Source organism: Ambystoma mexicanum, chromosome 6q (assembly GCF_040938575.1).
Source record: "Ambystoma mexicanum isolate Mex_15411 chromosome 6q, UKY_AmexF1_1, whole genome shotgun sequence".
Classification (NCBI taxonomy): domain Eukaryota; kingdom Metazoa; phylum Chordata; class Amphibia; order Caudata; family Ambystomatidae; genus Ambystoma; species Ambystoma mexicanum.
This window is the reverse complement of record NC_090937.1, coordinates 1,334,682,908-1,334,696,712: the sequence shown is the minus strand read 5'-3', so window position 1 is coordinate 1,334,696,712 and position 13,805 is coordinate 1,334,682,908. Positions and strand designations below refer to the sequence as shown.

The 13,805-nt window shown below is 43.4% G+C and overlaps 1 protein-coding gene across 1 annotated transcript in view; it reads right to left on the bottom strand.

The window, feature by feature from the left end:
- Positions 1-3,287: 3,287 nt before the first annotated feature.
- The window catches only part of HS3ST1 (heparan sulfate-glucosamine 3-sulfotransferase 1), a 36,678-nt gene continuing 26,160 nt past the window's right edge, over positions 3,288-13,805 (bottom strand). The window contains exon 2 of the mRNA XM_069631948.1: positions 3,288-4,556. Within this exon, the coding sequence (XP_069488049.1) occupies positions 3,524-4,537 (1,014 nt within the window). The 5' untranslated portion in view covers positions 4,538-4,556 and the 3' untranslated portion in view covers positions 3,288-3,523. The remainder of the gene's footprint in view (positions 4,557-13,805) is intronic.

The following is a 13,805-nucleotide window of genomic DNA, read 5'->3' as shown; positions in this document are numbered from 1 at the left end:
GAAAAGGGTTCACATTCAATTTACCAATGTTTTGTGGAATAACGTTTTGACGAGAGTGATGCACCTCATCCAGATCTAAGTTTCAGTCTACACAAATATAAGAATTGTTCCGCGGTTGTGGCAGATTTAGTATATCATGGTCAATATCCTTCATTTGTTCAATCCTTTCTCCAGAGAAAATGTTTCACGTCATGATCCAACTATATGATCTGCTCATTTAGAAACGTCAAAATAACTGTTGCAAGTCTTGACTTTTGTTTGGCATCCACAGAAGACAGTGAGTGAGGGACGCACTGTTATCAAGTTCTGAAAAACAGGTTTTCCTAGTTCCCGTCAGAGTTAGGACAGAAATACCCAGAATATGGACTATGAAGTGGACAATAAAGCATTATTTCCTTTGAATATGGACTATGAAGTGGACAATAAAGCATTATTTCCTTTGCAAGCCTAATCCTAGTGTACTTGCTCGAGATCTTCCACATTGTTATGGGCAGGTTTATACATATGCCTGGCAAAGTCCTTGCCAAACTGCAAAGGACACTCCTTCATGGAAGCACAGCGTACATTAGGTTGTCAGTATATCGGACACACAACTCTTTAATAATTGTGAAGCAAGTCAACTAATAAATACTATGCAAATCTTAAAAAGGTTCTAGGGTAATGTAATATGGCCTTTGTACAGTGCCTTTTGCCATTGGTATGGCCTGAAAGCGTTGTAGTTGAAAGCCTTTGGAGGACCAAAGCCTGAGGTATGAGAGATTGGTCAGAGGAATTTAGAATGTGCGTGCTTTTTTTGCAGGTGTGGACATAGGTAGGGATGGCAAAATCCCTGCTAGCGACCGACGTAGATCTGGCTTGCGGATAGGTGCTGTGAAGGCTGTCTGGAAGTATGCGAGTCAAGTAGAGTGTCAAGCTAGACCAAACTTTTTATCATGGGGCTTAGCTGTATTCTAATGGCAGACGTTATGAAGTTGAGTGGTGGATTGCTGCAGAAGTGTGTGAGTGGCTGTGGCCCAGGCAGGATACGGCTATGTTCGATTAAGATGCAGCGCTATATGTTTGGCTTCAAAATGCAAGTCTACAGCACCTTACTTGTGGGAGAAATGCGGGGTGGTGGCAACAGACAGCAGCAAGACTCAAAGTGCAAGCCCACAACGCTATCCGGTGGGAAAAGATGCAGGGTAGCGGCACAAACCAGTAGCTAGATGCAAAATACAGCTGGATTCAGAATACTGGCCGGTGAAGGAGGCCACACAGTCTGACAGCGAGGGTGCATGAATAATGACATCTCCATTTCAGAGAACCATGAATATCTTCTGACATTCTCCCTAAATAGGACATGTAGCAACAGAGTGACTTCATTGTGTACTGTGAAGTGTTAAATCGCTTGAAATGATGAAAGTGTGGGATAAAGGCACGTTCAGGTTGCTCTCCTTGAGCTTTATGAGATTAACTCATAATCTCAAAATATTCAGTGTAGAGATAAAAACAGATGCTAGAAAACCACTGGTGGTACAAAGGAACATCCGGGTGGCCGTTGTTTTTTTTTTAACACTGCGTAATACATACATGGTGATCATAAATTGTGTTAGCCTAACATCTTTGGAAATGCACAGAGAAGTGCAGGCAATGTGGATGTATGGATTGCGATTTAGTAGAGAAAATATGGAGAGGTCTGAGCATCTTTGGAGTCCCTATGACAGGTTTATGGTACACTGGATTCTGTGAAGCTCTAGGCATACCACAATCTCGCAGCAAGAATCTTATTTAAACACATCCAGAAGCCTCCTGTCCAGAGGAGAGGTGGGAGGGGCGCGTGGGTGGGAAGGGGAGAAAAAATTAAAAATGGGTTTACTGATATTTTTCTAATATTATTATATTATTTCCTTATTTATATTTTTTTCTAACGATATTCCAAGAAAAAAAAGAAACCTGTCCAACGTGGATATAGTATGAGGGGCCAAATCACAAACACCAGAGCCCAGCTCACAAGTGAAACGTGGTTAGCTCCAAAGCCCAGATCTTAACTTTCCCATAATGCACATTCACAAGGTGAACATGCGCTTGCTGTGCAACTGTCACGTGTTCTTTGTTAAAACGTATGTCCCATCAATAATGGAAGCTCTAGTAGAAGGTGCAGATGCTGCATGAACTCCACACCCTGCATGTATAAATAATAGGCCCCTAGCACTTATGGGTCACAAAGGCCGAGGACCTTCTGATGTCAGCAAACCCCAAATCCAAAACCACTGTGTGCTTGGACTGCCTGAAAGCAATCCACCCCCTTACTCGCTTAATATTTGATTTCCAAATTTACAAAGACAGTCGACAGCAAATTTCCCCTGGGGCTGGTGCTTCAGCTAATCAGGTTGCTCAGATCCCCGGCTTGTCTTACTGATACAAGCATGGCTTCTGATCAGACTATGGGCTGCTCACACCCGTGCTTAATTGACTGATTACCCCTCACCGTACAATCATCTACCCTGCTCCCCAAACACCCATTAATCATACAATGGCACCCACTGCTCTGGATGCCAAAATCACTCTTCTGTGTTCGACTTCAGCTCATCATCAGCCATTGCATCCCATGGACATGGAAGAGCCACTCTGCATGGAGACCCATCCTCAAATTCAATGGTGGCAATCTTTAGTGCATTTTAGATTTTCTGCTCTCCATGCCCCGTTATTTAACACACATTCTTGGTTCTTAGCATACTGGATCGCATTGCCACGGAGCTAATAGCAATAATATTCTAATGACCCTGCCAGATTGTAATGGAATGACAGCCTCCAACTCGGGCCGGGAACCATTACCACCTAGTCCAGCCCTTACAATGAAGTATTATTTATAAATGAAAACTGCAGCTCTCATGTTAACATTGGGCACTGTTGCACAGCGTGAAAGGAATAACAGAATGGTTAGAACTATTACCACCAGAGGGGTGTGTGTTCCTGCCCCCGATCCAATAGGACACAGGAAGGTACACGACACATCCCTTTGTAAATGATGCTCAATGTCTGTGAAGGCTTAGATTTGAATGCATCCCATACAGAAGTGGGGAATTAAAGCGCACCTTGAATACATGTGCATGCTGGGCAAGATGCAACGGCACTTCTAAAATCAGGGCATGCATAAATAGCACTCTTCAGCTTGCACAAACTGGGCTCGCATTAGTCCACCTTGCTCGCAAACTGGTCTAAGCTCTCTACAGAGATAAACACCATGACAAGGAGACAACTGAAACTATTTACAATGCTCTCACTTTCAAGATAAGACATTCCAAGAATGATTTTGAAATTATGTATTTCAGTTTCCATACATAATATATGTATAGTTAAATGTACAATTATACTCCATACAAAAGCTTGCATATCTTACAAATAGAAAAATATAACACGATTCTATGTGAACCATGACTCTAATACTGTGCTTAAGTAATTATAGATTTTACAAATAAATTATAGCTAAAAAGTCTCCAAAACGAAAGAAACAGTTTGTATAGGAATGCCGGCGTAACACAAACTAGCGCCAGTCAAATGTCCGGCCAACAAGATCAAAGAATTTCTTATTGGGTTCGTGGAAATGTTCGTGCAATTTATCCAGCAGAACAGAGTCAATTTGAGGGTGAGCCCTTCCTTTGGACTCGTGCAAACAGCGGTCCCTCCCTCCGTCTCTTAAGCAATAAAAACCTTTTGTTTTATTGAAATAAAAGTTTGAGGCATTGATCTGTGGTGATAACTTTAAGAACCGCTCCACCTTCTCCATCTCTGGGAACGGGTCTTTTATTAACATGTCGCCGTCCACTATGTGTATATGATCCAGGGGGAAATATTTAAGCCAGTTCTGCATGTACGTATAGTACAGACTCCGGTTTATTGCCTTGTAGTCCACATTGATTTCCCCATTTTTTAGCAGAAGTTTTTCGACGGATGGGTACAGTTTATGCTTCTGCTTGTGATTGTGGAATACCTGGGTGTAGTCCGACAGAACTCGCTCAATCGGGTCTCTCAAAATAAGAAGCAATCTGATGGACTCGTTCATCTTAAAAACTCGCTCAGGCACTTTAAGCGAAGTGAAGTATGCTGGTGTTTTTTCCACCGTCAGCTGATGCGGGTAGGAAAACGGCATTTGCTCGCCATACCACTGCAACCCTTTATCATATTGTTCTTCCCAGTCGAAGAAGTGGACTTCGCTTTCAGCTGGAGAAACATCAGGGTGAAGGCTTAGCATCTCCAGCAGGGCTCGCGTTCCTCCTTTTCGTACCCCAATGATTATTGTGTGGGGCAAATGCTGTCGAGTTGAATTGGAGTGAGAATTGTTTCGAAGATCACTTTTAAAGGAGCTCTTCTTGGAATGATCCAACGAGACAAAGATAGAATTGGTCACTGGCTTGGAAGATACCAAATTAGGTTGTACACAAACCAGCACAACCCCAAGCACAAAAGCAGCCATGAGAGAAGTTCCTTTTCTGTTTTTGTTCTGTCGATCACCAAGGCATTTTTCACTTTTCAGACATGTTTCACTGGCCCAATCCATATCGTCATGTGTTGAATCACTGAAATACAATAAATATATGTTAGTGCATTCAAGAATTAAAGTGCACAATCTCAGTATAGCATGAAAACAAATCTTTTAAGGAGAAACTCTGGATATCATTTATCATATTGCTGTAGGCGTTAGGCACACATTCATGGCTGGTTGTCACTGCACACTCCGAAATGAGTGAATAATGGCAAACAAGCTGTAAGCAATATTGAAAAGAGGACATTTGTAAGGCATATATTGATTTGCGGCAATACAGAAATGCGTGGGAATGCACTAAACGTGACCTCGCAAGTATAGAAACGTTCAAGATGGATTTCAAGGAATGAAGTTAAACAACTCAGAATTCTGGTTTTTCACTCATTGCTAAGGTTACGAGGTAGAAGTTATTTTTTGCATGGAACATAACATTCCTTTTAGAGAGGGAGAACCTCACAGGAGCTCTTAACTGCCATGGCCACTAAGACTCATTCATGGAGCTCGGTGAGTAGATGTTCACAAAGTTCGCGTTTCAAGCCTCTGCTCCCTCAATAATAGGCCAGTTTGTGACAAGGGAAACATGTAGCACCAGAGTCCCAGGCTGCCAGTCTCGCCATACTTAATGTACCCTCCATGGATGGGCAGAAAGACACGTGAAGCCTGTTGGGATCACAGACTAAGATTATCTGTTGCCCGCTTCCGAGGACAACTGCCTGAATGTGGCTGTGGAAGTGGCATCCTGAAGAGAATGGCACATGGGCAGAAACGTAAAGGTACATTGAAGAAAAGGCATGTCGCAAGAGAAGGCTGTTGATGTTGGGGCAAAGGAAACAGAGAGTGTGCTTCTCTGCAGGGGATTGGATGAGTGACCAAACTAATAGTACATTTTCAAATATGTAGAGGTCAAAGGCCAATGACACTTTAAGTTGTGCGTCCGACAGGAGATGTAAAGTTGACCTTTCCCCTTATTATGGGAATATGTGCATTGATTCCTGTAGAATGCTTGTTTCAATTATTTTTTTAGGCTTTGGTAATAAATGTTCAACGCAGGGTTAGTCCAGTTTTAAAATCACACAAGATGCAGATTTTGATACCTTTTAATGAACTAACTAAAAATACTATGAACGGAGGCTAGCACAGGGGCAACGTGCTGGTCTTGGAAGCAAGACCACGCTGAGCAACAGAAGTTTGAATCCCGGATCCGCGCTTAGAAACCAAACTGGGTATTAATAAGCACATTATAAAAAAAACAATTAAAATAAATAAAATAAAAATATGCAGCGATGGAACAAAGCACTAGCTCACCAAGTCTCATGGACTTCGTCAGATGGTGCATTTAACACAGTGGTCTCATTTAAGAACCTCAATTAATCAAACTATAGATTGCAAAGTACACAGTTAATAATTTCCCTGAAACCCTCACCACCAGCTTTCTAAAGCCAATTCTGAGGTATCTTGTTGCCTCATCAAATGGTCAAATTACAATTAATCTGAAGAGCACAGAGAAAATATTCTATTCATCAAAAGGTGTAGCACTGTACTTTAAAGCAAGAGGGCCACTTCCACCTTCAGGCATTTACTTGAAACCAGGGGATAAATGAGCCATTAAAACACGTGTGTTGCCATTCAAACATGATTACTTAGGTCGACTTTGAAAAATTGAGACTCGTTCTTCAAATATCATTTCTTGATTCCCAAGTAGAGTGCGCCTAAAAACAATGGAGACTTCAGGCTATTGTAGAAATTAAAGAGTGGATGATCATAAACGTTAATAACTCTGCCACTTGAAACTGCAGCACAAGAAAGCACAAATCACCAAAAACTCTTACCTGTCATTTTCACTGAAATGTTTGACAATTTGAGCAGGACAAGGAAACGATTGAAGATTCGGTTCAATGTTTGCATATTCCTACTTCACCATGCATTATTGATTAGCTGTTGCAATTGTGTAATGTATAAATAATCTCCTATTAAAATGTCCACAGCAACAGCCTTTCAGGCAGGGCCAATTAGGAGTGCATGTTCCCATCGATCTTGCAGTCTGTGTAGACTGTTGATGGATATACTGCAAATGTTTTCCTGCCTGGACCATGGCAGATCATTTTAAGTACACCACTGGTGGCTCATGATCCTTTTACTAATCTTAAGGTCAGACATTCTTACTACACCCGGAACACTCTTCTAGCGCAAACATGCAAGTACTTTGTTCCTTAGAGCGTCTCTTGGCTTAAAACCGCCACAGGAATCCACATTAGAAATAATAAAGTTCCTGGGATTCATAACAGACTTCTTAACAGAGTCTTCAACAATTACAGGCATAGAAGCCTTGCTGACATGTAGCCATATCGGGAAACAATGTTTGGAGTTGATGTTGTGCAGTTTCAAATGATGAACCAAAACCTGGACCGGTCTCCTGGGTCAGCCTGAGAAATTCACCTAGTAACTTGGGCTGACTGTTCCCTTACCGTGTATGCATTTGTGGTTCAGACTTGGAGCGTAGGTACAGTTATCTGACAGTCCATAGAGCCATCCTTTGGGCGCTGTATTACATTTCTTAACTCCACACTCATCTGACAGGAAGTATCACTAGTTTACCCCACGCTCATGTCTTTCCCATCTCCTAGGGATTGGTTAACATCAAGAAGGGAAGGCATCTCAGATCACATTGGGTTATTTGGGGCCTCTGGGATCCATAGACCGATCCCAGTGACAGGACTGGTCTATCTTTTCTGGCCAAAAGTGGACTCCAACATTGTCTATCATGTCCAGCCATGCATAAATGTCTGATAGGTTTTCACACAAATTCCGTTCCCCACAAATTCTGTTCCCCAATTGATTTTATCCTTCATTTGTGCCCATTGCACCGTACTAACATGGGCCAGTTGATAAGGAGATGTGTCTTTCTTCTCTGGCATCTCTGTGGAAATCTGTGGGGGAAAACTCTGCAGTGGGTAAATGAGCACTGTTTAAATGTTAGTTGTACAGGGATTGACCCTGCAATTTCAGCTTTACAGTCATTCACTGTGTTTAAGGGTGACATGCCATCCACCCCGTGATCACAGCTTTCCAAGGTAACATTCTCAGAAGGGCATCCCAACTCTCCAATATGAGCCAATGACCCATCCACCACAGTTGCATCAAATAATGGTACAAATGGCGACCCACTGGAATCAGTTTCATCTTAAGGAGAGCAAGCTCTCATGACTTGCAAGCTCAGCCTTCTTTGTGCACTCAAGGCTAGCACTTCTGTTAAGCGGTTATTGTTAGGGAATGGAGTTGTGTTTAATGCCGCCAGGAATGTGGACATTATTTTAACATTAGCTCTGGTGATTGGCATTTTTTAAACTTTAGCTCTGGTGGTGGGCATTTTGGGTATAGATAGGGGACAAACAGTTTGTCCTAGTATTTTCCAAATTACACGACAAACTACTCAGTGCAGGCCTAACACACTCCTCGAGGCAGAAACTGCTTAGCTCTGCTTTTACCCCAGCTTCTTAGCTATTCATATTATGAAAAAGAACAGAATACAGTACTTGCAAATCTAAGTATTAGAGATCAAGTGTTTAAAACACATGAAATTACGAAGGAAACTGATCGAAAAGAAGATCGACGCAAGAGGAAGCAACACAAGTAAATTAATATGACGATACAATGCAAAATATATCCATTGACAGTAGGAAAGACTGAATTAGGTAAAAAATAAAACTCAGCTAACAAAGAATAGTGATAGTAGAAATTGAAGGCACCTGGCACTGCTCATATCTGCCCTCACAATGCTCTCGTTCAAGTTCCTGAATTCTAAACAAGGTAGTGGACTATTAGGGCAGCTGTGGGCACCAGGGACATGCACCCATCCCCTCCTTTCATAGAAAGGTTAGTAAGTGCATTCTCAACACTTTAAATTTAATTTGGCAAATGCACCCATGAGCCACGTGAGGGAATTTGACAAAACGGGCCGTAAGAGGTCCATTACGTTTCCACTTGGGAAGTCAAATCACAAGGGAACAAACGTTCATGCAAATCATGAAGGTTTCCATTTGGGGGGGGGGTCCTGCTGGAAGGCAGGTGGGGACCTTTGCAACCCCCAGCCTGCATTGATAGCCATGAGTTCCTGCCAATACCCAGGAACAGGTGTTACCCTCAGATTGATTTATTGGTACAGAAGGTCTTCTAGAGTGTTGATGTCTTTGTTAAATGCAAACGTTGTGTCCATCAGTGTGCGTAGGCTAATGGCAAGGATCCTGTGTGGTAAGACCTTAAAGAAGAAATGGGTGCTGGAGATGGGCAGATTTTGCCCTGGATCCCTCAATTAACGGGGACATATACAGCAGTGTGATCCGATCAGTCTACAGCAAAGGTTGCACAACATCTGACGCGAGGCAATGAGGGCAGGACCAGCTAGAGTGTTGCCCTTGTTGTGGGAGCGGCTCGCGACTTGCTGTTACTCCACTGCGTTGATAAAGTCCATGAGCGCCTCACTAGGGGATTTTGTGGCTGCATTGCTCATGTAGGGACCTAGAACTGCTCATAGCATATATTTTAAGAAACAAAGCAGTCAATTCCTCCTAATACACGTTGGCGCAAACTTGCTGAAAGGTGAATGGATGTTGTGAAATCGCCATATGATGCATCTTACAGTAAGGGAAGATCAGGAATAGTGAAGAGAGAGGATCACAGTCAATAAAGGCAAATAACAAAAATATTGTATTTTGAACAGGGTAGCAATGACTGCTCTCAGAATGCCAAATCTCAAGTTGCAAGCTACTAGCCAGCAAATAAATGTCACTCGACACCTCAATTGTATGCATAAGACACCACACCATTTCTTACTTGCCAAGAGTCAGTTAGCACTTTCGAATGGCTAGTGGCGAGGGCACATTTTTCACTGTGTTCTGAATGCACCAGAGAGAAGAAAATTCAGAGCTGCAGTCAAAGAATGCAAGAGGGATTCAGACATTCGTGTTATGAATATACCTTAATATGGTAGAACTACAGAAAATTAAAGCGCACCACAAGCTAAGCATGAAAGATCAAAACTACATTTAAAAATAAATGCAAGGACGCCCGATAGGATGCCTTTTAGAATCCATAAATCTGATTGAGGAAGCTAATATCCCAATCACTAACACATTGACCATGTGAGCATTAGGTCCATGCAGATTGCACCACCCATGACCAGGCGAGATATGACAAAACATGCTTGCGATGGCCCAATGAAAGCAATTCTAGTGGGAGCCTGCTGCAGGCACATCTCAAATCACAACTACACACTTGCAGATGGCATTCTGTCAATCACTCTCCTGGACCTACACATTTCTAAATAATACACATGTTTACAGTAAGAGATCCTTCATGCAAATGGCCCATGGCCCAAATGTAGAAGGTCGACCATACATTGGACATCATCCTCTCCTTAGGAAAAACAATCAAGGAAGTCACCACAACACACTACCTTTGACAACCACAGTCCTCAATCAATGCGAATACTAGAAATGCAGCCATCTTCGGATCACTGGATTTCTAACTTAAGAAAGAAAAAATAATCACTCTCCCCATTTTTGGGCACATCACACTAACACATTGTCATAATGGGGACTCCCCCATGCCCCCCAACCAGCTGATGAGTGGGCTCCCTTAAGATACTGCCTCCCTCTGATCTCAGAAGGCAAATTTCAGATTTAAAAGAAGCTACCAAGGAGCTGGCAGAAGTAACCAAGTGGCAGGAAGATGGAGTCTTTGCGGGGGGGGGGGGGAGGGCGGATTAGTCTAGGTCTTTTTAATTCACTCGGATTCAATTGTAGTGGTTTTCCAACTTTTTTATCCTGAGACCCACTTGAATAAGAATCTTGCTTCTAGACCGCCCCACGCCCGCAAGCTAGAACTGCTTATATTTTCTATTAAATGCTTATAATTCCTATTAAAAACAGTACTGTAATCCCTTTTTAAAGAGTACTGTGGCTGACCGGCCATCTCTGGTCCCCCTAGTGGGGCCAGCCACTCAATGTGAAGACCACTGCGCTATTGGAAGAAACTCTGGTGCAAGAAATTGTAATACAAGTCTAAATCATTGGGCCTACCAAGATCACAGAAATATATACAAATAAAAAAAGTGTAACGGCAGCAATATCTGGAAAGGTACAAAACAATGTACATCTTTCAGAGTGATTGTCTTTTTCGTGAATAAAATAATAAAAAGCAAGCCAATTGTGAGCTCCCAACCCCATGTTTTCCTTCCCACTGTAGTGAAATGGCAGCAATGGAGCAAGAGACAGGACTGAATCATCGGTCTGTTGCGGTCATTGATCTGTTCACTGGCTTTGCCACAGACACAAAAGAAGGTGAAGCAGACATGGAAGGGGGATGTTCAGCTGCAGAGAGCTGTGGCAAACTGAGCGTCCTTGTAAGTAGTCTGCCAGAACCATGGAGAGCTGTTACATAATTAAATACCTTAAAGAACACGGCAGTCCTGTGGGAGGAACTTACAAATGCCAGTTGGCTAATTCATGAAGTAACACAAGTACTATAAGGTAGTGTGGTGCGCAGTAAAATGGGCCTACCTGGCCATTGCCTCCCAGAGCTTGCATGTACCACTCGGTGGAAACGCCTCTACTAGGACAGGCGGGCCATTTGGAGAACCTTTGCCCAGGAGGGGACAACTGTAGCTCAACCTTTGTTGGGAGGGTAGGGGATGACGCCTCACCCACATGCCACAGTCACAAAGCATGCAGTGCCCCTATAAAATCTGCTAAATGTCAGAGCAGCTCACAACCAACTCACAGATGCCCAGCCCATTTCATCCACCTCATTGTTTCAAATATAGGTTATCTTCATTAAAAGCTATGTACCACTGTGTAAATCTGTCTTGCAAGGAAATAGGGTTTAATTGAAATGATAGAAAACAGTAGCGGTACAGCAGGGTGCGAAAGAATTCGCATGGGGAGGATCTCCGTGCAAATACATCGCTGCCAGTCTGCTTCGATTGGTGGATGTTCCCATTGGGAAATCTCCAGAAAATGCTGCCAGGCGTCTGAAATGGGCGGCAGCGGACCACTAAGCAGTAGCAAGTATACCACTTGACAGGCCACTGCCACCCATTTCTTCAACGAGGCATATGTTTAGGGTTTACATTACCTTTTTTTTCTGAAGGTGATCTCTTAATACTTCTGTAATCATTATAGGACCAAAAGACCTTCTGTGATAAGCACTGTTCTTCAATCAGATCATTTAAAGATAGATATTCACCGTTCCTTTCAGGTGGAAAGGATTTATTCAAAACTCACTGAGATCGGTTTCTGAAAGCTCTAATTCTGGTACAAACGAGAAAATAAACGCCATTTTCATGACACCAAACTGCAGGTCGGAACGCCCCTGGGCTCAGTGATCGTTTCATAATGACCATATCGCCATGATAAGTACCAGAGGTTTGATCAATGCATGCATATTTTATGTTTGCCGATTGTTTACTACATAGTTTCCTCAGTCGTCAAGCTACTTTGCTCTAAGTTCTAGTTTTCATTGGAGCCACATATGGAAAAGGCATTACACATTTGTTCAAACTAGGGGCTCATTACGAGGTTCACAGTAAATCCACCAATCTTGATTATCGTTACCGCCAGGGGCGTTGCTAGTGGGGGGGGCTAAGGGGGCTATAGCCCCTGATCTTTTGGTTGTAGCCCCGGATAGAATCTCAGGAGCTACAGCCAAAAGACTATCTAGCCCCCAGTCCCAACAGTTCCGACATCATCTTAGCCCCGGGTCTTTTCCAGACCTAGCAACTCCCCTGGTTACCGCCACTTGTAATTGAGAAAAATCAGATCGATTACCAGTGGCAGAATGGCGGTGTTAATGGCCATTTTGAGAGTCCATGGGGATTTTGGAGAAACACACTATGGCAGTGCAGTAACTCCATTGCCGCCACTACCAGACAGCCATACCCATAATGAGCCTCGTTGAGTTTAACATTACTTTTCAAAGGGAACAGTTAGCATTTCCAAGACTGGCAATTATACACATTCAGCAGCGAACATAACTGTGGGGCAGTGCCGAATCTGGTCTGGAGTAGCAGTGACAGATCAGGGCAAAAAGCTCTGTCTGCAAATCGTGATCGATGGGGCTGTCGCCAATGAATGATATGGAGTGCCTACCTCCTCCCTCCCCCCCTTATAAGAACGTTCATCTTCCAACTCGAAATAAAAACCCAAGGTATGTATTTTCTTCTACCCTCTCCCTCCTCCTTGATGATAGAGTACATGGGAGTAGGGTTAATAAAGTGAACATATATAGTGCTTCATTACAACTTACTCGAACTTCTAAGCAGTGTAAAATGCATACTCCAATGGTATTTCATAATCAACCTCGGAAGGATGAAAGGTGGGATTCAAGCTTGCAAATGTCATGCTGCTCTTATGTCAGGTGCAAGTGCCTTACTCATGGGCAATCCACCCGGAATATTGGCTTAGGGAGAGAAACAGCTAGGCTAGTACCTTGCATTTCGTGGCTATTTGTCCGATGTATTCTCTTCCAATGGGCCTTCAATTCTTGAAACATAGGATTTCTGCATGTTATCTAGTTTGCAGCAATGGTGGAGGCAGCTTTTGGTGTGGGGAAGGGATAATAGGGCACCAGCGGGAGGCTTGGAGCTCCTTGGGCACCAGGATAAAGCCGGTGGGAGGCAGTCACCCATTTGCCCTCTTCACCCCTACCCCCAGGCTCCGCCACTGGTCATCTCTGGAAGTGGATGCAGGCCCATTGGGAACTTTGAGGCCGATTCAGTGGTGGCGCCTGTTCTGTAGACCATGTGGATCTGATTGTAGCATCTGCTGCCAGAGATGCCCATGTGGCGGCATGAAGGGTGGGTGGCCTTACAGAAGGAGCTTTCGTAGTGATCGAGCTTGAAAAGCATGAATGTTTGGAGGACCGGGTGCTGGAACGACTCTGGTTTTCTTAGAACAGAAAAGAGCTGATTTATTAAAGATGGCATGACTTCATGGGGACAGCTGAAACAGGGAGATGGCGAATGGAAAGCGAGACCCCAGGGAAAAACAGATTTGTTTTGGGGCGAGGGGGGCTTCAATGTCTTGGGACTATTATTTCAGGAAGACTTAAAGGAATATTCACATTCTGCAGGAAAAGGTTTGACATCTCGGATCCGTGACAAGTTCCATACAGAGGAACGCCCGTGTTCACATCATCCTTAATACATGTAACAGAAATACGACTCACTCTACAAGAGCTACAAGGCGGCACGCCTACGTTGACTCAGCCCGCTCTGGCAGCCAGACAG